The sequence below is a fragment of the Larus michahellis genome, chromosome 14 (genome assembly GCF_964199755.1).
Source record: "Larus michahellis chromosome 14, bLarMic1.1, whole genome shotgun sequence".
Lineage (NCBI taxonomy): Eukaryota > Metazoa > Chordata > Aves > Charadriiformes > Laridae > Larus > Larus michahellis.
Window position 1 is genome coordinate 11,300,894 of NC_133909.1, and position 23,068 is coordinate 11,323,961.

At 48.2% G+C, this 23,068-nt stretch overlaps 1 protein-coding gene across 4 annotated transcripts in view; it reads left to right on the forward strand.

Annotated features, from left to right (window-relative positions):
• The window catches only part of RPTOR (regulatory associated protein of MTOR complex 1), a 155,904-nt gene that overhangs the window by 102,478 nt on the left and 30,358 nt on the right, over positions 1–23,068 (forward strand). For 2 of the 4 annotated variants that reach the window (XM_074607399.1, XM_074607396.1), the window contains exons 18-25: positions 1,895–2,012; positions 3,443–3,583; positions 4,028–4,186; positions 11,026–11,144; positions 11,522–11,590; positions 16,543–16,646; positions 17,802–17,985; positions 19,809–19,919. In XM_074607399.1, coding sequence (XP_074463500.1) covers positions 1,895–2,012; positions 3,443–3,583; positions 4,028–4,186; positions 11,026–11,144; positions 11,522–11,590; positions 16,543–16,646; positions 17,802–17,985; positions 19,809–19,919 — 1,005 coding nt within the window. The remainder of the gene's footprint in view (positions 1–1,894; positions 2,013–3,442; positions 3,584–4,027; positions 4,187–11,025; positions 11,145–11,521; positions 11,591–16,542; positions 16,647–17,801; positions 17,986–19,808; positions 19,920–23,068) is intronic. The other 2 variants (XM_074607397.1, XM_074607398.1) reach the window with 1 other exon arrangement.

Below are 23,068 nucleotides of genomic sequence, written 5' to 3' on the forward strand. Positions count from 1 at the left end.
TTTGCTGGATCCATGCTGATGAGCTCTGCACTGTGCCTAATCGGAGTGTGCATTATTTAATGGCTTCTCAATGAATGTGACTCATTTGGAAGTATCTGTTTCATCGTGAAGTCTTTTAACTTCACGTCCTGCTGAGAAGCACCACGCACGTGTGACGCCACCAGCGAAAACCGCAGCATCAGCCCAGTGGGGTGGCTGAAGGCTCGGCACCGCGCCCTGCGCTGCACGCTCAGGGTCGCACGCAGTAGCGTTCTGGGATGCTCTTTCATCCACTTGCCCTTTTTCAGTGCACATATTACAGCGTTCCGTTTACAATTTGCAATAGGAAGAGCCTACTGACAGGAATAATACGAGTAAAGTGTAGTGTGTCGTAGTGTCCAGGTGTTGACAAGATTGTTGTTCAGATCAAAATGTTTCTGCTGTTTGACAGTGGACCTTTGATTCAGCTCACGTATTCCACTAAGCAAATGTCTGAAATAGGAGTAACAGTCTCAGGGATTTGTGGGAATCTTTACGTCCTGGGTTTTTTTCATTTAAAGAGAATGTGAAGACAGGGATAAGGAAGGAGAATAATTACACTGGAATCTTTCAGGTGCACAAAACACTGAGGATTCTTGGTGGGCCACTCTTCTTCAAATGCTCTTCTGTTGGTTACTGTTTTGATTGCAATATTTTACCTTCTCAGATTTTAAATGAAAGAGTAATGTGTTGCTAGAAACATGGAGTATGTGGCCGTCCTAGGGGAGGAAGAGGAGAGGGAGGAAGAGTGCTGTGGAGAGAACGAGAGCTCCATTCAGGAAAAAGATCTTGCTGCTTTTAGAAACCACAAGGACGGACAAGAGTCTGTTTCCAAGTAATTCGCCAGGTTTTGGAGAATTGCAATTTCTGATGCTCCATCAATAGTACATTAGTTTTTGACATCCTGGATTGTTCTTGATGGCTGTACTTAGGCGTCCTGATGCTTGTGTTTACTTAACTGGAACATCAACACCCTGACAGTTGTCACCAGCGTTGTGAGGATTAATTTTTGTTGTCTTGTTCCGGCATTTAATCGGTTTAATTCAAGAGAGAGCTGTGTGTCACACTGTACGATCTTTGAGATTCATAAATCTCTCTTTTGGAGATTAGTCCCCTGAACAGAGAACAGCAACCACAGCCAGCTCTCCACCCCCCGTTTGCTGTTTCCAAGTGCCCAGCAAGCCCTACCCAATTGAGGGCCTGAACTTCACCTTCTCTTCCCTCCCCACCCCACCCCGGTAATTCAGGTTCTCAAGTGGCGGGTAGGAGAATGGACGGCCCGATGATCCCTTGCAGTGGGCAGCACCGATCTCACGTCAGCGGCTGACATTGTGGGTCAGTACGAGACTCTGCGGTTCAGCGGAGGATTCAGACGCCAGAGCTCTTCCTGGAGGAGCTGAGCCGTGTCCCCAGGGGCCTCTTGTCAGATTCTGTTTCCTTCAGCTCGGAGCAAATGTAGGACAGGCTGTAGGACAAGGGCTCTGCTCCGTGTGTACGTCTGCAGCGCAGGGAGAGGGCTGGGGGCACCGATCCTGGGCGCAGCTCGTGTCTGCTCTGCAGGGGACACACGCTTCCCCTGGGCGAGAAGCTGCATGCACAGGAGCAGGGGGAGCTGGGGGCACTCGCCAGCTCGGTACTTTCTGTGACACCGCGTCAGTTTGACAATATTGGGCAGAATCAAAGAGTAGCAGGAGCCTGTTCAGGTATAAAAGACCTGTGAAGAATTAGGTTTGAAACAGAGTGCTCAGGGAAGGGAAGATTGTTAATCTGGATGGCCACACAACAAAAATGACCATATTGTCCTATGCTTCCCTTTGGTCCATTGTTTCTGACCTATGTAACCACGAAATACCTGTTTCTTCTGCTCTTTCCATAGGAGCTGGTGGTGGCTTTAAGTCACCTGGTGGTTCAGTACGAGAGCAATTTCTGCACCGTCGCCTTGCAGTTCATGGAAGAAGAGAAGAATTACCCTCTCCCTTCTCCAGCTGCCACAGGTGGGTGGTTTGTGTCTGTGTGGGCAGGAAATGTATAGCCTGAAAGCGCTTGGGAACTTTTATTTGAAGAGTTTTCCACACACAATGAAATTCTTGCTGGTGGTGATTTGTCAAACAGCACCGTTGCTACAAAGCTGAGTGGCCTGGTGGGTAGCTCCGCTGTCTGTTTAGCACTATAATATATTGCACTGCAGAAATGCATCCTCCGCTCAGTCTATGTCTAAAACAGAGCTATAGCTCACCAGCGAGACGTAGAGACTGAACGCCCTGTCAAATTCAAAGGAATTCCCTTCAGGTGGAGGTGGAAGTATATTTGTTGAGGCCGTACACAGGCTTACCAGACCGGGGTTATTCCCCTCGATTGTACCTGAAACTTCCGTGTCGTGTTGACCTAATGAGAAGCCTCACCACCCAGCGCTGAGCCAACCAGAGTCTTTGATACTGTGAGGCACCAGATGAGAAGCAGTGAAGAACTTCAGGCTCTGTGCCTATGGTCCCGTCCCTTTTGCTGTTTCTGTTGCTTTATGTGAGGAATGAAAAGCCCAAGCGAAATTGTTGCTAACCTCATATTTTCTTTAGACGTTAAGTACATTGGAAATCTCAAAGGGTAATGGGACTGTTGCAATGGAAACTTGGGAGACAAGACCACGTGCTGTCTCTGCAATGAGTAGTTTGATCTCCCGATTGTCTGAGTAACTAAATCATGTTGGAAAATAAGCTTCTGCACATTTGTCCTTTTTGCTGCAGGAAATAAACATTACATGCAGTTTATTTCCTTATCCAAAAGAATCCTGAAGCAGGATGCACTGCAGGCATCAGCCCCACCACCACCGTGCAGCCACCTCTGCAGTGAAGTGAAATAGCTATTCTGAAGCCACGTACTGTGTCTGTATTCGGGAATGAAAATGAGAAATTTGGGGAAATTATAAGTATCCAGGTCATGGATGAAATGTGAGTTGAAACCAGGCCTGAAACTTGGTCAGGAAACCAGGATTTTCATAATTCTTTATAACGAGAAAATTTACTGGATTTTTAGTGAGCAGAAGCAGACAGAAGCCCGCAAATGCTGCCTGCCGAATGGCATCTGCGGGGGCAGCGTGTCCTAGCACAATGTCTGGGCAGTGGCCCAGCACCGACCTGGAGAGAAGAGTCATCGTGCCTCTCTGGGCAGTCTGCAGGCACTGGCAACGCTCAGCTCACCTGGCTTTATTGGATGTACAAAAATCACAGCCTGAACAGCAGAGACACATGGTCCTTGCTGATTATGTGCGCAGAGGATCCTGTGTCATCCCTCATTCTGTTTTAGCGTAATGGGCAATGACTAAATTCTGTTCATATTGGTAGTATTTTAGTTCTCTTATTGCTTGGAAATAACCGAAAGTCTGTGGTCGCTTTGGGTACATCTATAATTGTTAATTTTGCATCCACAGAGGGTGGGAGTTTGACACCAGTGCGAGATGGTCCGTGTACGCCGAGGCTGCGGTCCGTCAGCTCTTACGGGAACATCCGAGCAGTTACCACAGCTAGGAACCTGAACAAGTCCTTGCAGAACCTGAGCCTGAACGAAGAATGTAAGAGACATTTCAAAATTCTTTCATTTTCTTTACCTCTTCCCCACCCCACCCCTCTCCCGCCAGCTGGGAAATGCCACGTGCAAGACGACATGAGCTGAAAGTTTAGCCCAGATTATCCAGCTGCCAGCTCCAAGGGCTTAGATGAGACACCCTTCATAATTAGTTTCAATTTTCTGGTCATTAGTATTGATTTTTCTGAGCGTTTGGGGACCAAAAAGGTGCCTTCCAACTTCCTAACATACAGGATTTTTAACCGAATCTCTTCTGACCCCTTGATGCCTCCTCTGTATTTAAATATTCAGTGTTTAAAAGGGGACGTTGTGGTTTTACCTGCACCTTCATTGAGTGTTGCAGGGTTTAGGAAAGGGCTGTTATGCCTGGGAAAAAAATTGTTCTCTCACCAGTTCTTGTGTCGGCGTCTGCCCCCTTTTCTTTTGGCAGCTGGAAGCTCTGTTGCGTTTTCTCCTGGGAATCTCAGCACCAGCAGCAGCGCCAGCAGCACCTTGGGCAGCCCTGAGAACGAGGAGTATATCCTGTCCTTTGAGACTATTGACAAGATGAGGCGAGTCAGCTCTTACTCTTCTCTGAATTCACTAATAGGTGAGTAAAGACTCTCTTACCCTTCCTTTGGCAGCCCCTTTCTTCACATGCTTGCATTAGCTTTTGTGGAAAGTTTGGATCTTAGCTCCTGCTAGATCTTGCTCCAACAAAACTTCTCGTCACACTAGAAATGGTGCTCTTGCGTTTGGCTGGGCTTCGTGCGGAGCAGAGTCCCCTCCTGCTCTCATGGAGGGACTGGCCACGAGAGCTGCTGGCTCCAGCTGCACGCTTCACTGGGACGCGCAGCAGTCCTGTTAGGAATTTGAGCACAAAATACAGCGTATAGAGGAATTTCACCTCCGCTGCAGTGCCGCTGGCTAGAGACTGAAAGCCAGGCCTCCCCGTGGCATGGGCAGCAGCTGGGCACGCCGGCCCTAGCTACTGCCCCTGCTTGTTTTTCATGTGGATTGTATTTCCGGGCAGCACAGACACTTTATTGTGTCACTCATCCAAGAAAGCCTTACCTAGCTGATTTCCTATGCGGGTTTATATGTACGTTGTTAAAATAAGACATAAAAAAAAAGAAATCCCAGGCTGTGTCTTAAAAGCATAAAGACTGAGTGTTTCATAGAAATCTGCTTTTGTGCAAAAAGTTCCGTGGCTGATCCCGCTGCCTCTGGTCCCCTCTCCGTTATTTCCTCCCAGAGAAGCTGCACTAACGTCACTAACAGCACTGAACTTCTTGACACCACTCAACAGTCCCTTTCTCTCCTGATGTCTGGCTCTGGGTAACGCACAGAGCTCTGCAGAGCGCAGCGCGATAGCACAGAAGGAAGGGAAATTTTACTTGTATTTATGCCGCACATGGCTGATTTGTGTGTAATGGATTATTTGCATTTCTTTTATAGAGCAAAACCGGAATGTTTATATTGAGCTAGTTCAACTCAGTTGTTTTCCAAGTAACTTTCTCAGTCGTGTCTGTTTGCTACGATGGCATTGCTTTAAACTAGCTCTAGTTTTTCAAACAATCTAAACCATTCGGGGATGGTAACATAGACCGAGAAGGACCGGGCTTTGGGAATGGCCTCCCTGCAGGGAGCAGGGCAGGCAGCGCGCAGCAGAGAAATGCCGGGGGAGAAGCCTCTCTATTTTCATTGTAATCAGCAAATATTTTTCTAGCCTCCAAAAAACAGTGAAAAAAGAGTGGTGTAGCTCCGAGAGGAGTCCACCTGGGTGACAGACTTGCCTTGGCTGAAGAAACATTTTGCTCTACTCTGTTTTCTGGAAGAAGTAACGGTGACTTGGCTCTCCTGAGCTGAAACATCCTGGGGCTGTCATTCCTGAGCCCCTGCGGCAGTTTAAAGCTGTGTGTTCATTAGAAACTTAATTCACTCATTTGCTTTTGATTGTAGGTAGTGAAATTGGATCTTCTAAAGCATAACAGGAATGTTAGGAAATTTCTCTCCATCTTAAGCTAGAACTTGAATTTTCCTCATTTCTGCTGGTGCAAACTGGTGTCTGCTTGATTACTTGTGTGTGTCTCACAAGAGCTTTACAGCGCAGTTGGAAAAGAATCGAGGTGAGCTGGAGATGAGTGAGGGACACCTAGGAAAACAAGAAGAGCAGTTCTCCAAAGCCTCCCTCATTCCTATTCAATCGGAAGAGCTCATATCCAGCTGGAAACGGCAGAGCTTATAGAAGTGTTTAAAATTCATAACTCACACAGAATCCCATTACCTTCGGCATTTGCCTGCTGAAAGCCAGCCTTGTTTCATTTCTCCTGAAGAATCACGAGCTTCCAGCCTGCTCTCTCCGGCTCCCCAAGGAAAGAGATTTCAAAACACCATCAGCTCCAGCCACCCTCAGTAGCGCCGCAGCCGCCACGCAGCCAGCCCAGGCTCACATTAACCCCTCTCTTTAAAGTTTTAGTGTGCAATAAAATACTGCTCTAGAGCTAGCGAGAGTGGGGAACGTGGAGAGGAGTCCAGCTGGGTGATAGGCTTTTCTTGACTGAAGAAATGTTTTGCTCTACTCTCCGTCTTTTGGAAGAAGTATTGGTAATTTGGCTCTGCGGTAATGACTCTGCCAAACATTTGAGACAGGCAGAGCAGTAAAAAGGGTGCTTTGGGCACATGGGTAGGCTCAAACCAAAGCAGAAATCTAGTCTGTAATAATAAAAGTAGAAATTTTCAGCCACAGTTTAATTCTGTGTTCTGTACTCTGCATTCCCTCGGTTGATTCACCGATGTTCAGGGCTTTCTTCCTCTCTTGTGATTTTAGGAACGTGGTGCTAGAGGGATTATTCTGGATCCATCTCTCCACTGACACTGTGGCATCGTACGATGTTCCTCTTCCCATAAACTTGAGGAAAACCTCTCCATTCCTTCTTGTGCCATTTTACAAACAGCTTCTAAGCTAACTATAAGCCTAGTGCCCCCATGTAGTGTCCCCCGACAGTGCAACATGCGCTTTTTGTCTAGGTGTGCTGTTCTCTGACTGTTCCTTGGCCAGTCCGTCCTCTTACCAGAAGAGACATTTATTTCTGGCCCACGTTCTCCAGCTGGCAAGAGGCAGTTTTCGGTTAGTCAACAAAGACATCAGTTTGGCTGGGAAGCTGAGCCTTGCTGCTTTTTCCGTACAACTACTCATTAATCTTGATGTCCTGGAAACTTTTAATTTAGTTTAGTTTTAAGATAGGAAAAGGCAAGCAATTAAGATGGGGGTTTTGCATACCTTGAGGCTAATTATTCATATCGAAACTGCGTGATTAAAGTCTTTGTCCTACAGCGAGCATCGCTGGAAAGATTATATTAAGGAATGATCAAAGAAGGAGGAAAATAAATCTTGGAGGGATGAAATGCTGGGGAATAGTTCTCTTTTCCAGCAGGAGAGGCTGGGGGCAGGAAACTCTTTACCATGTCACAGGATCCGTCCTGAAGAGCTGCCTCGAGGTAGCACTTGCAGCGGGAGGTTACTGCGGTGAGGATGAGCAGAGATGTAGGCGGGCAGTGAGCGGCAGCAGCTGAGAGAGCGAGAGCTGGGACAGGTAGAGCCTCTGTCCCTATCACAAGGAATATATTTAAATGCACAGAAATAATGAGCAGTAACTGGTCAACCAGCAGTATTTATAAATAGTAACTTGCACAGTGGCAAAATGCAGGGAGCTGAGTGGCTTTTGGAAGCGGAAGTTTGATGTAGGGGCTGGCCATGGTGGGCTGTTCCATGTTGGCTATGGCAGCCCTGGTCCAGGGCAAGCACCTGCTCGGGGGGAACCTGCCTGTTCCTAATGAGCTGCTTCTGGTTTCTGTTGAAACGTGAAAAAGCTCATGCTTTGCCAGGCTGGACGGGGCTTTGTGCGCAAAGTCTGCCTGGTCTAGTGCGTCTACGCCACCAGTCTACACCACCATCTGGTCTAGTGGGAGGTGTCCCTGCCCAGGGCAGGGGATTGGAACGAGATGATCTTTAAGGTCCCTTCCAACCCAAACCATTCTGTGATTCTGTGATTTGAATCGCCGTCAGGGGTTGGAGTGTGCAGGAAAGCCTTTGCACGGCCCCGTGCAAGAAGACCAGCTTGCAGACTGTCGGGTCTGTGCGAGAAACGCTGGTTTGCTGTTCCTGTAGGGAACGGGCTGCTGTCTGCACTTGTCGAAGTAGCGTTCAGAGAGCAAGCGGGATTTCAGGTGTTCTCTTCATCCCAGTAGCTCTCACAGGACCTCTTGTGCCACTTGCGGGATGAGGAGGGACTTGTGGGATACACTTTTATGTGGGATTAGCGTTGGTGGGAAGCAGATACCCGAGTCCTTGGGTATCGTTCAGCCTGAAATGTTTCAGCTGTACATTTCATGGCGTGCCCATCCGAAACTCACCGTGCCTGGGGCTGTGCAGGCAGAGGAGCTGCTGCCGGTCCTGGGTGGGCACCAGCGCCCTGGCAGCTCTGGGGCAGCTTTTGCTGCTGCGCCTTCTTCTGGAGATCCAGGCTCAGAACCGCCGCAGGGCTTTTTACAGGGGATTAGGAAGAAACCCTGTCAAAACCTGGCAAGTCAAAAAGAATAAATAAAAACATTAGCATTCATTTTTGCATCCAGCGTGGTCCAACCCTTTGTGTACTCGCTGACCTGGTGGCAGGACCTCAGCCAGGTCCCTTCCTCGGGGCTGCGGCAAGATGCTTGCTGTTAAAGTGAACTAAGAGTTACGCATATGCAAAGAAAATCAAAGTCGTCAGGAAAGGCAGGCAATTTATTTTTGACATTCTTAGCGGAGAGGAATCATTTTGTAAACGTAAATCTATACTGCAAGGTCCATTTAACTGGCTTTGAATCAGTCTGACTAATTACAGAGCTGTCTGCTTAGATTAACACCCCGTCCCCCTTGCTCGGCTCTTTGTTTGCATCTCATGGATATTTTAGTCCATTACATGAAATCAAGCTGCCGTTCCTCCTGCCACCTCGGCTGCCTTCCATTATCCCACTGCCTCGGTGCTCGGGGTTTTACAGGGAGCGGTGTCAGATGTGTCACTCGACTGAATCAGCGCCACGAACAACGCTAACGGGGCAGGCAGGATGGCAGAAGAAAGGACCGGTCCTTCGAGCATCAGCTCTGAGCCCGAGATGCCTTTGTAGAAATTCCCTCTATTCTTTTCAAAGGCTGCAAGTGAATGAGGAATTGCACTGGTGCAGTTCTGTTTTAATTTTGGGGTTTTTTTCATGATGCTTAGATGTATAAAAAATGTCATTGGGTTTTTTCTTCGTGACTGCGTCATGAGAGGTGGTTATCAGAGACACTGGAAAATCTGATGGGTACCCTCTCGCTCTCCCTTTCTCTCCCTTTCCTTTTACTGTCTTTCGAGGGCTTTGAAAGAAATCAAGCCATTCAGATTTCCCATCGGTCCTTATGTACTTTCTAGCATGGGACCAAATGCAGGAGGCAGAGCTCTGAGCAGACCCCAGATGACATTCCCTGCCTGGCTGCTTCACTGGCTCTTTGTCTCTCTCCCTCTCTTGCTCTTTCTCGTTCCCCTTCCTCCTTTTCTTTCCCTGACAATAGAAGCTTCCAGGGTGAACGTGGCAATTGCAAAAAGAAAACGTAAATGGTCAGAAGCCTGGAGAAGACAGACAAACATTGTGTCACCATCCTTTAGGTTGGGAGGCCTAACCCTCTTCCACGCAGACACTTTATTGTGTATTGACATTTTCTTTATTTAAACACGGAAACAAGAAAAAGACAATGACTTTTGCCTGTTACGACCAAAGCCAAAACCTGAACTTGGATCCTGCACGGCTCAGTTCTGCTCATTTGATGTATGCCATCCTCACGCGTTCCTTGATCTCATGCGCTTTGGGCTCTGGCCTCAGCTGGCAAAAGCCAAGCAGGGCAGATCAGCGGCCTTTAAATCTGCTGTATCTTGACAATTGTTATTGCTTTCTCCGATTATCGACTTCTTTGTTTCTCCTGGGTGGATTTACCACTGTTGCATCTTTGTCCTGCATCCTGCCTGTGGTGGAAAGGCTGGGATTAGCTGTGGGAGTCGGTTGTGTAGGTGGCCCCCAGCAGACGGGCAGCACTGTCCAGTGGTGCTGTCACAAATACCTGTGAGATTTCCGAGTGGAACTCTGTAAGTAGCCGCCACTTGGAAAATCCTTGGGATGTCAGCGGAGTAGGAGACCCTTTCGTGTGCAGGTCAGATGGGAGGATGGAGTTAGGTCATTGCCTTTTGCGGGATGCCTTGTCCCATGCCGGGGGATTTTTCCAGCAGCAGGCAGGTTTCCCCGGCTGAGGCAGCCGAGCGCCCCAAGTGCAGCCTGCGGACTCCTGGAGCCCGTTACCGCGCGCTACCTGCCTTCCACAGCCAATGCTCAAAACTGCACTCTCCAAATCTGTTTTCTCTTGGTTTGAGCATCAGGTTTAGCAGCTGCCAGGTGAGAAGCTGCCTGTTGACCGAGGAACCCTTTCTTTCTTCCTGACTTAACGTTTTATATTTAGGTGCCTCCAGAAACACGAAAGGAAATGCAGTAACAGCTTGATCTGTCATTTACCATTGATTGTGACTCATCTGAAATTCCTGTTTCAGTTCCTTTTTTTGTTAGTGCAATCACTTTAATATTGTCCAAATGGCTCAGCTCCCAAACAGCGGTGTTACAACTATTAGACATTGTGAGGGTTCGAAGGAAGAATAACAAATTAAAGATTCGCCTAAAAGCAGCAAAATAAAATGTTCGCAGGATTTTGTCAGTTGTTGCAAATGCTTATTAATTTGATTTGTACTTTGAATCTGTCAGTCCCTTCTGCTGAAATACCAAACAGCAGATATTCTCATTAAAGAACAAATTGGCAATTGAGGAATTGATACAAACGTCAATAGGAAGGACTGAGTTAGACTTAGTGCTTCGCAAGGGTACGGGTCCTAAACTTCATTTTTAACATTTAGATGTTTAGTGAACTTGTAGAATATATAAACCCCTGAACGTTCAAGCTGAGTATTAGTGCTTAAAACAGCAATAAAAATAACCTTAAATATATAAGCCAGTAACTGGGGGTTTATACCATTTAGTATTTTAGCTCAGGAAATCCAAAGACATTATCCATTTGGCCTTTCCAGATTATTTGCTTCAGGAGCCTGGAAAGCCAGTGGTTTGACTGAAGCTTATTTAGGTAGTCTTTAATTTATTTTGCCTTCTCCCACTTTCATTTCACAAGCCCTTGCAGAGTTCACAGAGAAAGACAAAACGGAGACAAAATGCCCACGTAGGGAGTTTTTGAGCTCTTCGCTTGATGTTTTCCTGGATGTCATTGTGATGTTTGGAGTTCTAATGAATTTTCTCACATAAGATCAAAGAGTTTGAGTTGATGGATTGTCATGTGCTGTGGGGCTTTGTTTTTTGTTTTGTTTTTTATTATTTTAGGTGTGAGTTTCAACAGTGTTTATACCCAGATTTGGAGAGTGCTCCTTCACCTAGCTGCTGACCCCTACCCTGATGTCTCCGACTTGGCCATGAAAGTTCTCAACAGTATTGCCTACAAGGTATGCCCTTCTGTGTTCGCGTGGCTGTGAGGCTTTTTGTTCCTTCACATTTTTTTCGTGTGTTGATTTTTCTCATGCTTAGGCAAAGCGTAGGCAGACTGAACTGAGTAGATCCGTTGGAGGGCTCTGGTAAGTGGTCCTAGTTCAGTCTGGGTCTATCGCAGAAGGAGCTTTTAATGTTTCAAAATGATAAACGCTCATGAAATCTTGATCAGGTAAAATAAATAAATGGGGGAGGGCCTGGGATTGTTTTAGGATATGAAGTAGGTACAGACCTTAGACAGTAGGTCGTGTTTAGAAGTCTACTTATCTAGATCAGTCCCTGGGAGAAACCTTAAATATACTTCATTCAATTATCCGTTTGCAAACTGATTTAGATTATGCAAGTGGGACTGGCCTGCAGACTGAAGCCACAACGGCTCTCCAACCCAGGTGAACTAGTACATGTGAGTCAGCATGCAGACACCCCGCCACCACTCACCTCTGCAACCCAGGCCCGCTCCGCCTAAACCACCATCCTCATCCCATTTCATCCTCCAAGGGTGACAAGATGTCCCTGGAGGCTGCCATCACTGCTGATTGGGAATTGCCGCCTCGGGGAGCTGTCGAAGCCCCCTCACCTCCCACCCGAAACAAAGCACCGGGCCACCCCAGAACATCTTCTCACCAACTGCCTTCCCCCTTCTCCGCCCTGGCCGGGGCTGGCGGCGGGCGATCGGAACGCCCTCCTTCCCACCTGCTTCCTACTCGCTCTAGCATCCAGCCCATGAGCCATTGCAATGCGAGATGGCGTCTCTTACTGACGATTTCCACTGAATAATACTAAATCTTCAGACTCAGGCTTCTAAGCTAAAGTTGCAGTAAGAGATGCCAGCATTGTGCACTACCATTTTAATGCCTTAGAGATTTCTTGCTTTTAAATCTGATTTTCTACTGAGAAAATAGTTATGATTTGAACTCCTGTATTTGTTATTAAGTATACGTGTCAGTGAGTGGTAAAGTCGGGGTGTGGGAGAGAGGATTACTTTGACAGTGGGGGCTCTGAGGTCAGCCCTTCCCCGGCGATTCAGGTGTGCAGCAAATTACTGTCAGGCTGGAGACGCTGAATTAAGGTGAATAAGAAAAGGAAAAGGTGAAAGATTTCCCCCTCTCTGCTCTAGATGCATGAAACTGTTTCAGTTTTGTATTTTGGAAGCCTCTTTGCAAAATGAAATGTTGTTCCTACTATGGGATTAAAAGGGATATAAAAAGGAACCGGATCTGCTTTTCCTGTCGTCAGTATTTTTTCAGGACTTACTCCCTCGCTAGTGGGAAGAGATGTGTAAATATTAACAAAGATGCTGCTGTGCCCTGCAGATGTCTTCACTGGCGCTGCTATGGGGCTGCTTAGCCAGCAGGAATTTCGATGGTTACGTTGTGATGTCTGTGGTTAACGTTGTCACTGGTTTGGTAAATTCTGTGTTCGTTCTGACAAGTTTGGCCCTAAACACCTTGGTACTGAGCGAGCCCACGAGCCGAAGCGGATGGGTGTCATGCATCGCCTGCTCGGCTTCTCAGGCAGCTGCCCTGGCCAGGGCGGGCTAAGGCAATGGCTTTCCAAACGGTTTTGCAAAATAATAAAAGAAGAATTCCCGTTTTCAAGGTTTTTTTGTCTGGGGATGCTTCTGTGAACAAAACTTATTCGTTCTTCTTTGCCTTGGGCATAAGATCCATAAGGAAAGTATTTAAATACATAATTTTGGGCAGCTGCGTATATAGTGGGCGAACTGCTGTGCACTTTGTGGTACTGTACCACCTGGCTTAGGTAGCTTCTGAAAAGGCTTTTTTTTACCGAAAAAAAAAAAAAAAAATCCTATTAACAGCCCACCCAAATGGCAGTTAAGGCTGCAGACCCCGGGTTGGGATCTGGCCTCTCTTGATCTCATTACGGGCAGAGCTGCCGCTGCGAGCGGTGCCAGCGTTTCCAGCCCCAGCGCCGCTCTCTGCTGCTGGGAGCTCGGGCAGATTAGAGGAGCCGGCTCATGTGTAATGCAAATTAGTAACAATTAAATTTTTGCTAACTGTATCCCGAGATTTTTCCTTGGTGCTAATGAAGCTTTGCTGGACGTCAGCGGGAGCAGCCTGGATGCTGCCCACAGCCCTTCGGCCCTCCCGAGTACCTGCAATTCTCCATTTTGTTGTTTGAATTTTATCACTGAAGAAAAACAAAAGTTGATTTTCTTGCTCAAACAAAAATACTGCTTCAGGTGAATTGAAGCACTTGAATATTTAGGGGTTTAACCCTTTTGTTCTAATTAATACAGAATTCAGGGAACAAGAGGTTCCATTTTGGAACTTGCGCATGTGAAGTTTTCTTGAATTAACGCAACAGAACAAAATACGGCGATTTGTTCGACGTTGCCTGTTGTCGTTGGGCTTCTCAGCTGAAAGACCTCAACGAATTAGCCATGGGCTTGCACTTCTGGATGATGTCGGTGAACTGCGTCTTCCTTTTTGGTGAACTAAGTATTTAGCCTCCAAGTGTTGCCAAGCTCTGTGCTTGGAGTCTTTATGGCTTTACAACATGTCTGGTACCGGGCTGGTGTCATTCGGTTGCCCCGACGGGTGACCAGACACCCCCCGGAGAGCAGCGTGGCTGGAGGGCCTTAGAAGAAGTCAATATCGCTACACTTTTTAATCCCCTGCAGTAAAACACGGGGCCAGTAGCGTGAATTTTGTGACTGCAAAAGTCCAGTTTAAGAGCCTGCATCTGTGAAATAGTTATTTGCAAGGCACCGTGTGAATTAAAAGCAGAATTTTTGTTTTCAAATGAGACCAGCCCTGTGCAGGGTTTTTAGTGGAGCCATGAATATAGATCTTTGTCTACCGGAAAACTCCAGTTGTCTTTAAATAGGGCGCTGTCTTTCTGAGCAGCCGGTGAGTAGGTTGCGCAGACGCTTGCTGGCTGTGAAATACGCTGTTTTATTTCATGGGCTGATGAGACGCCGCGCGCTCTCACACAGGCTGCGGCTGTGTTGTGATTTACGTTTCTGATGCAGATTGGAACGGTACCGCTCTCATTCCCAGCCTGATCTTTTCAAAAATCCAAAACACGCTTTTTGCCTGTACCACAACAAACAAAAAGGACCCAGTAATCCATGTTGGCCTCTTCAGACTTTTTGCAATTGCAATTAATTGAGGAAAGTTTGCTTCCTCCCAGGCTGCTTCATCCAGCTGTTTTTTATGGAAGGCTTGAGGCTGAATTATCCCAGGAGTTATTCCTCCACGACATCACTCTTTGGTACAGGCTTTTCTGTGCATAAGCAAGTAATTCTGACAGTGTGCTCTTTTTTTTTTATTTTTAACCTGGAGTCTATTTGCAAAATTAGGAATTACTGTCTCCCCTCCTGAAAAGAGCTGCTTTGTGTGGCAGAGGAGCAAATCCCCAGGAAATGGAGAGCTGCTGCCTCCAGCAAAATACACTGTTGTATCCCTGAGCCACGGCCCTCTCGCTGCTTTCGGAGAAGAAATTGCCTTTTTATTTTTCCCAGGAAGAGGAAGGCTGGCTGCCACGCTCCTCTCCCCGTGTTCCCCCGCAGCAAAGCGCCGTTAGCTGACCTTGGCCGTCTGCTGCGGAACAGGGTGACCTGACCCATCGCAGGTGACAGAGACCCGACTGTGAGAATCTTAAACCTGAGCCTTCTGTCACTAATTAAAACTAGTTATGAATAATAATATGTCACTAGTTGCTAAATTGTTTCTACTTTCTTTCCATTGCCCTTGTGTGATGGTGTGTCCCAGCCCTGTGTCCTACCAGCTGCTCAGCGGAGACCCCTCTGCCTCCCTGAGCGATGGGGAGACCAGTGACCTTTAGGGCCTCTCCCACCCCATGACAAACTGAGGAAAATAACACCCAAACCAGGGCTGTCTGGCAGGAGGAGGCTGGCTCAGGGCGCAGCCGGGCCGAGCCGGGGGGATCACGCTCGCCACCGCCGCCACAGCCACCCAGGTACAGGTGTGTCCTGTGGTGACGGCCACCCCGCTCCTGCCCTTGGGAGCCAAGCAGACGGTGGTCAGGAGGGCTCGAACCCCGTGGACGCCTCGCTGGGCCGTTGGAGGACGGGAGAAGCGGGGGTCATCTCGGAAGGCCCTTTGGCTGCGGCGAGGAGCGGGCAGGGTGGCGCCCAGCACACGCACCTGATTTCTGCCTGCAGCAGACGCGCGGGGGGCTGCGAGGGCAGACAGAGCCGGTTGTTCACGGCGGTCCTTGGTTCTGCCTTGTAAAGGCATTAACTTACAAAAGGCTCGTTAAAGACCACGCACACAGCTCTTGCGTTCCGTGTGCTCTGTGTGCCAGTACCTGCGGGTCGTGCCTTAGCTCTTTAGGATGGAGGCAAGCCCCAGTGCTCCTCTGCCGAGATGGGGATTTTCGGAGGGTTTGAGGGATGGTGGGAGTTATCCTGCCTGTAGGATAGCTGTATTGTCCCTCCAGGTTTTCTGTGCCAGTCTCGGGCTGCTTTTAACAGTTATTTCAATACGTGAGAAATTTCAAGCATTTCAGAGAGGGCAGGGTAATGTGGAAGAGGAGGAGGGGAGTCCGTAAGCAATGGAGGACTTCTCCCTTTCTAAAGGGGAGGCTTGTTTGCACGGTGCGAGCTGCGCACTCAGCCCGAAGGGGTGCGAGATGTCGCTGTCTGTGCTTCTTGCTGCCGTTCCCATGACCAGCATTTGGGGCTTTCCCCAGGAGAACAGACAAGAACTTCTCAGGCTCTTTCAGAAACGGGTCTTCCAGCTGGTGGCCAAGTGCCAGGTGCTGTTTTGCAGGAGCTCTGGCTGTGTTTTGTAGAGCTCAGAGCAACCCAACCTTGTAAATCCCCTGCCTTCCTCCTAAGAGTGGAAGGGCATCCTCTAACGAGCTCCAGAAGAGCTCGGCTCTTGTTAGGGGAGGTGGAGCAGCCACAGGAGGCAGTTTCAGGCAGCTGCCGGATTTACAAGGAGCGTTTGGACTCGACCGTGAGCTCAGGGTCAGAATGGGTGCTGGAGCGTGAGGAGTTGTGGATGTGGTGAGGAATGCCCCGAGGCGGGAGGGGAAGCCCCGGGCTCTCTGCCTGCCCGGCGGCGGCTTGGTTCGAGGTGCTGGTACAGGTTGTGGGCTGCACCTGGTTTGGGGAGAAGGCTTCTGTGTTAATCAAAGCCATTTCCCTGTAACAGAGGGGTACTTTCTGGTAAGTGTTTTTTGACTAAAAAAGTAGTAAAATCATCTTGTGTTGCGAACCGCACAGGGGCTTTTTTCATATACATTTTTAAACACACACATAGATAGAGAGCTTAACTTCATCTACCCCAGGTGTGCGATTGTATTAGCTAACAAACGGCTGCGGTCGGGGCTGTTCAGGACTCTGCTGTGTTTTTTCTCTAGGCAACAGTGAACGCTCGCCCCCAGCGCATCCTCGACACCTCCTCGCTGACGCAGTCCGCCCCCGCCAGCCCCACCAACAAGGGCATGCACATCCACCAAGTCGGGTAAGCTCCCGCGGGGCACCGGCGCTTCTGCCACGGGGGGGTTTGGGTGCTCCCTGCCAGCCGCGCCGCGGACAGCCAGCCCGGGTAACCCAGGTCTCGGTACCTTCTTGTTTTAGCACTGGTAAGGTGGTCAGAAACAAAAGCTCTGGGAAAAGGTGAGGAGTTTCTTCCTGTTTTTAGGACAAAGAGTAACAAGCCGCATTAATTCTCCAGAGCCGAATTGAAGAGCCGGCTGTTGCTGGTTTTCCTGATGCGCTTTGGCCTGCCCTGTGCAGTATCCAGATTTTCCATTGAAGTCTGAGCTGTGTTTTCTCCACTTTCAGCTGACAAAAGCCAGGGTTATCTGGTGATCAACAAGCCGTGCCTGAACTGCAGTGAAATTGAGATGCTGGCATGGGCAAAGCTAGGATTTGAAAATTTTATTATTTCCCAAAACCTGCTCTCCAGGAGAAAACACCGCACATCAGATCTCAGTGTGCACCACTAAGAGTCACAGTTGAAACAAAGGGCCCAGAACTGCACAGTGATGGTTTTTTAATGTTACACGTATTATAACTGTGCAATAAGATAAATCTCAACTTACATGTAAAGGAAAATGCTTTTCTGTGGGCTGACAAGACTAGTCTCCCCGTTGAAATACAACGGCCAGTCGGTGTGCCTTAGGGCAGACGTTGTGACCTGTTGGACGCGCAGGTTCCCAAAATGTTAATCTTCTTATCCTCAGGCTGGAGTTGGCGCAGTCAGGGTTCACTCCTGGTTTGGGGTTTGTGTGTCTTTTGGAGGGGATGGGGGGATTGTGTTCTTTCGCTTTGTTTTGGTTTGGTAGAGGAAGCGCAGCAGGGAAGTATAAATCTTACAAGAAAGAAACAAAGTGAAAGTAGTGTCATTCCCACGCAGGAGTTAGGGCAGCGGAGCAGGTAGTGATGGCGTAGCTGTGCCGTCCTCTGCCCTTGTGCGTGCTGGGACAGTGCTGGTTTCTGCTGGGAGAGGGAGGGTTGAACTGGCTTCGGTCTGTAGCAAACCAGGTCGAATGTCAAAGGTGGGCACCACGTCAGGATGGCAGCTCCCCGAGACGTGCCAGGTTGAGGGACTGCGTACCAGCGGCTCAGTCTCGTGTCCAGTGCTGTCTAAATCCTTTCCCTCTTTGCTCTTCAGAGGGTCACCTCCAACCACTAGTACAAGCAGCTCCAGCCTGACGAATGATGTGACAAAACAACCGGTCAGTCGGGACATTGCATCTGTGAGACCTGCCAACGTCGGCAACATGGGGGTCCAGTACACTCCCCACTCCCACCAGTTCCCCAGGACCAGAAAAATGTTTGACAAAGGGCCAGAACAGGTAAAGAGATTTTCCTTTCAGATGTGACTGCTTCCCTGCTCCTCTGGGCTTCATTACTCATTCTTTTCTTTGTATTTTACTTCTAGATAATTCTTGTTTGCTTGTAGCTGCTGTTAACTCTGGGTTGGCTTCTTCTAACCAATAACATAGAAATGGATTATTTTTTTTTCTTCAGGATAAATTTTGTTTTATAGCTTTTGATGGGGCATTATTCACTTCTGCTGCTACTAAGGAGTGTTTAATCAGAGTTGGTTATTTATTCCTTCATAAACATTTCTCTGCCTGAGTGATAATGCAGAGTCAGATCTGTGACCCTCAGATGTTTTTTCTCCAACCTCAGCACAGCAGGGACTGAGGAGGAAAAAGGGGAGATTCCTCCTCCTTTAACATACGAACTGGCATTCCTCTCGAGAGACCGATGGGTGCTTCTGCACCCGAATATTCACCTTCTTTCCAGCAGCCCATACCCGCTCCATGCTGGCAGCCCCTCTTCACTATGCGGGAGGGAGGGAGGGAAGGAGCCCAGCCCGTTGCTGGGAAAACCGAAGGTGGTTGCAGGTGGCCCTGCTGGAAGGGAGCAGATCAGCTAAGAGCTGGGAGGAACGGCAGTGGCTCCCCTTCTCGGCACCAAGCAAGCCAGCAAGGGGTTTGCATACATTTTAGTGTTCTAAAGACAGTCATCAGGTACTGGGCATTTTTCCATTTACAGAAGCAGGAAGGATTGATGTGGTGCCAAGTAGAGCAATCAGTCAGATTTTTGTATGTGCAAAGGGTTCCGAATGTCACCTCCAGATGACTGGAGATGAGTCACGTTGGGTGAATGTGGAATCCAAGCACCCTGGGACATGCTTGTGGCCGCCACATGAAGACAGAGACTACACTTCCCAGTGGTCAGGGTTCCACCATCTGGCAGTAGTTTTGTGTCTCCCTCCCCCTCTATTTCAGCCCATTTCCAGGATTTTTCTGGTGCTGGCTCTGTGGATGAGGGAAGGCTGGAAAGGCAGCACGTGTGCTCTGCTGCCTGTGCTCGTGCACAAAGCGTGACGGAGGGAGGACACTGACCCTCCTTTTCTCCCTCCCGGTACTATGAAAGGGAAGGATTCTGCCGTCTGAAGCGGTGCGGTGTGAGCATCGCAGGCCACAGGAGAAGTGCACAGCACAGCTTTCAGGTGTTCCGACTCCTGAGAAGTAACCACACTTCATGTAAACTGGCATTTCGGCCTCTCTTTAATGAGTGATCTCACAGAAGCTTCCCAAGGTGGAGAGTCAATTATTCTGTGTGATTATCCAAAAAAAAATAATGTTGAAGCCTTAGCAGGAACACCTTTGCTTCTCGTGGGGATGGCAGCGCCAGCCTGGACCGTATTTCTGAAAAAATGGATGAAACCTGGTTGAATGGAGTGGTCTATCCATTTTCTTTTTGGATGTCTTGGGCTTTGTAACAGATGCTCAGTCCGTGTATGTGACTGTGACTGTGAAGCTGTTGTCCGGCTGTGTTTTCACCTGAATCATCTTCACCGCTCTGCTGTTTCTCATGCCAGAGGCTTAGGAGACGGTGAGAAAACTCATCCTGGGACTTCGTTCCGATGACACACTGATGCTTCAGCCCTGATTCGTACGGTGGCTTGATCATATCTTGTGCTGTGCAGCTGAGGGAATTTGCGCATTGTGAAAGAGTTAGTGTAATGGCTGTGATCTTAAAGCTAGATGTAAACATTTCATACCCGTGGCAATGTGTTTGAGCGCTTTTCTGCCCCGTGATGTGCTGAAGGCCACGTGAAGGGGAGAGACGTGGGTTAACATCCTGTTCTCTTTCTGGACAGACCACTGACGATGCCGACGATGCCGTGGGACACAAAAGTTTCATTTCGGCCACAGTGCAGACGGGGTTTTGTGACTGGAGCGCGAAGTATTTTGCTCAGCCAGTCATGAAGGTAATGCGTTGCTGTCTCCATGCATGCTTTCTGAGTGAGGCACCAAGCTCTTGAGAAGCGCTGGTGTCCCCAGCGTGGGCTGGTGGCTTTCCCGGCTCTTTTCCCCTTCCTTTCCCTTCAGTCTGGGTAGGGAAACGAATGGATTTACTTGCATTGTGCTGCTCTGGGGAGCTACCTGACCGCTGTGCTTGTAAAGTGAGAGGGAAGAAATCATCAGAGGGAGCAGAAGAGCCAGTGACAGACAGGACAGTGGGGTGTCACCGGGGAAAGAGCCCGAACAAAGCCCTACAGCCCATGGGGCACGTTCCAGTAGGAATGTGAAAATGAGGAGAGGTTCTGTGGTCGGTCTGGACCCAGCAGTTTTGCACAGTTGCAGGTTGCGTTGCAGAGTTGCTTCACTGTAAATGTTGTGCTTGTCTGTAAATTGAAAATTGCGTTATAGTTAAAGTTGATCTTTTTATATAAATAAATGGAAAAAGAAAGGTCCTTTGTTCCAGAAAGGGCTGTGTGAGGCTGGAGAAAGAGAGGTGCTGCTTGCTTTCTGACACTCTAGCAGAATATTCTGGTGGTGCTGACACTAGAACAAGCAGAGGAATGGGGGGGCTGCTGCCGCGGGTGCAGACCACGTAACCCCAGCGGCAGCAGAACGAACCCTCTGCTTGAAGTTGGGCTTGACTCGGTACTCAGGTGTGGCTTCGGAGTCGTGCTCCGCTCACGGGCACCCTGTAGAGAGGCCTTTAACTTAAAAAATAGAATGGGACTGGACGTCAGCATGACTGCCTGGGGGAAACTTTGGAAGCATCATTGTTGGGTTTTAAAGTTAAAAAAAAAAAAAAAAAAAGTTCTATTATGCCAAAGAATGAGGGTGGTAATGACAGATCTCCACTGAGATCTCTTCAGGAGCGTGTTCTGGAAGCTAAGCCTTTATGTGAAGTGAGATACACTGAAGCCTTGTTCTAGAGAAAAACAAAACAGAGCTCTTAAGAGATGGGAGAGATCGTCAGTGACTGGAAACAGAAAATGTTAAATTCCCAGAATCTTTTAGCCAAAGATCAGGTTTCAATTTTAAGTATGAAATAAAAACAAGCAGTAAATCTTGCCTTATTATAAGCAGACACGATCAGGCAAGCCTGCAGGTACCTTGGGAGTCAGGCGGCACAAACTGTAACAGGAATCTCAGCTTAATTTCTTGGAGGTGTTGCAGTTTCTGTGAATAATAATGCGCCGTCTGTATGGATGCCATTACCTGAGCAACTCGACATTGCCTGTTTATATCCAACCGCTGATGCTTAAATCTTAATAATGAAGAAATTGTTAAGTTTTATGTGCGGTCTCACCCAAGAATCGCCACTGAGCCATCCGTCACCTCTCCTTCCAGTCTTTAGGCATGTTAAATTGATGATGAAGTGAGGGGGTTGCCCCCGGGTTCAAGGATATCAGAAAACTAGTTAGATGGCAGCCAGTTTCTGTGTAGCTTTGATTCCCGTAGAGAATCACCAGGAGGAAAGACTAGATGGTAAAGTGATTGCCTGACACTTCCTCAGCTGCTAGTCAGATTAACTTGCTGCTGATATCGTTAGCAGAATAATTCATTAGGACATACATCTGGCCTGTGGGGCTTGGTTGCTTGGTCAAGCTTTAAACCAGGGTTTTCTCTCATCAAGATGAGTTTTGGTGTCTTGATTCAAGTCCAGAAGAGCATACAAGAGGAGGAGGATGTTGTTCCATCTCTTAGTTCTTATTAAAAACATTTGTCTACTTTCTAAGGAAAGCTTTTCCCTGTGAAGAGGGGTGTCTTTATTAATAAAATAAATCATGGTAGACAGTCAATGCAAGGCAGGTTCCGTGGGTAGATGGGGAGCTGTGTGTGTGTGTGTGTGTGTGTGTGTGTGTGTGTGAGTGATGGGGAGCTCTGTGTGTGTGTGTGTGTGTGTAGTGCTTCATGTGCATAAAACAGAGACAATTACTTTAGGGGGAGGCAGAAAAATCATGGAGCATTCCTGTACTTATTTATAGAAGCTGGGGTTTGGGAGGGGAGGGGGGGGAGTCATGGAAATTAAGGGTTCCCCTGCACCCCGGAGAGTCCGAGTGTTGAGTGTCTCACCGGGAGAACGAAGGCGCTGCAGCCCTGTGCGTTCCACCCTGCGGGCTCTGTCCCGCGCCTGGCCCTCGCCGAGCAGCAGGAGCCGCGTGTGTGACAGTGATGGGGCTTTTCATGGTTTCCTGAGGGCTTTCCTTTGGAAAGGCTCACTGCCTGGGGCTGAACTTTCTGAGCACGGACTGTCCTCAACAGCAATGTTTTAGGTAAAGTTTGAGCAAAACAAAACTGTGTTTCCTAATAAAATAAGGAAGAGAATCAATTTCCCCATTACTTCTGTAAAGCAGCTTTAAGAGGCCAAGTAGAGGGTTTCTGCAGAAAAACTTGCATGTTATGCCGTACTAAGAGGGAATTACGTGTACCTCTGTAATTAGAGTGGGTGGTGTGTGTGCCGGGGAAGGGGAGAAGTCCCTCTGCGAGAACTTTGGGTGGCATTTCTTGATTGCTGGTTGTGTAATTGGGCAGCGCTGGCCACCCGGTAACTGGGGTGGGGGCTGAGTTTCCGTAGGGAACTCCTTTCCTGGAATCGCTGTTCCTGCAGCAGCGAGGAACAAACAGCCCTGGCTGGTGGCTGCCGTCTTTTGGGAACTTCAGCCTCATCAAAAAGAGTAAAGTCTACCAAGTACTGATGGAAAAAGATGACATTGACGTTTAATTCCAATACTTCATTTGGAGATGCTGCCTACCATCATAAACAGGGAAAGACAAGACAACTATTCCTGTAATGAATAAACATAAAATGACTGTGAGTGCATCTTAGTCATATTTAATTTATGAATTTAGTTTTGCTTCATAGACCTTGCTCTGAGAATGCTTTCACTGGAAAGATTGAGGGATTAATTTCCAGTGTAAATCACTGGCTCCGTTTCAAGCCATCATATCGAATTTGATTTATTGATTATCTAATCAAATAAATGGAGAAAGAAAATACCGCATTGTGAATTCTCAGTGTGCCAGGAAAAACAGATACCTACCCCAGCTCTGATCTCTTCAAAAAGTCTTTCCTCTTCCCAAAAACTCTTGCGGCACAAGGCTGTTCTGGGAGCCACGG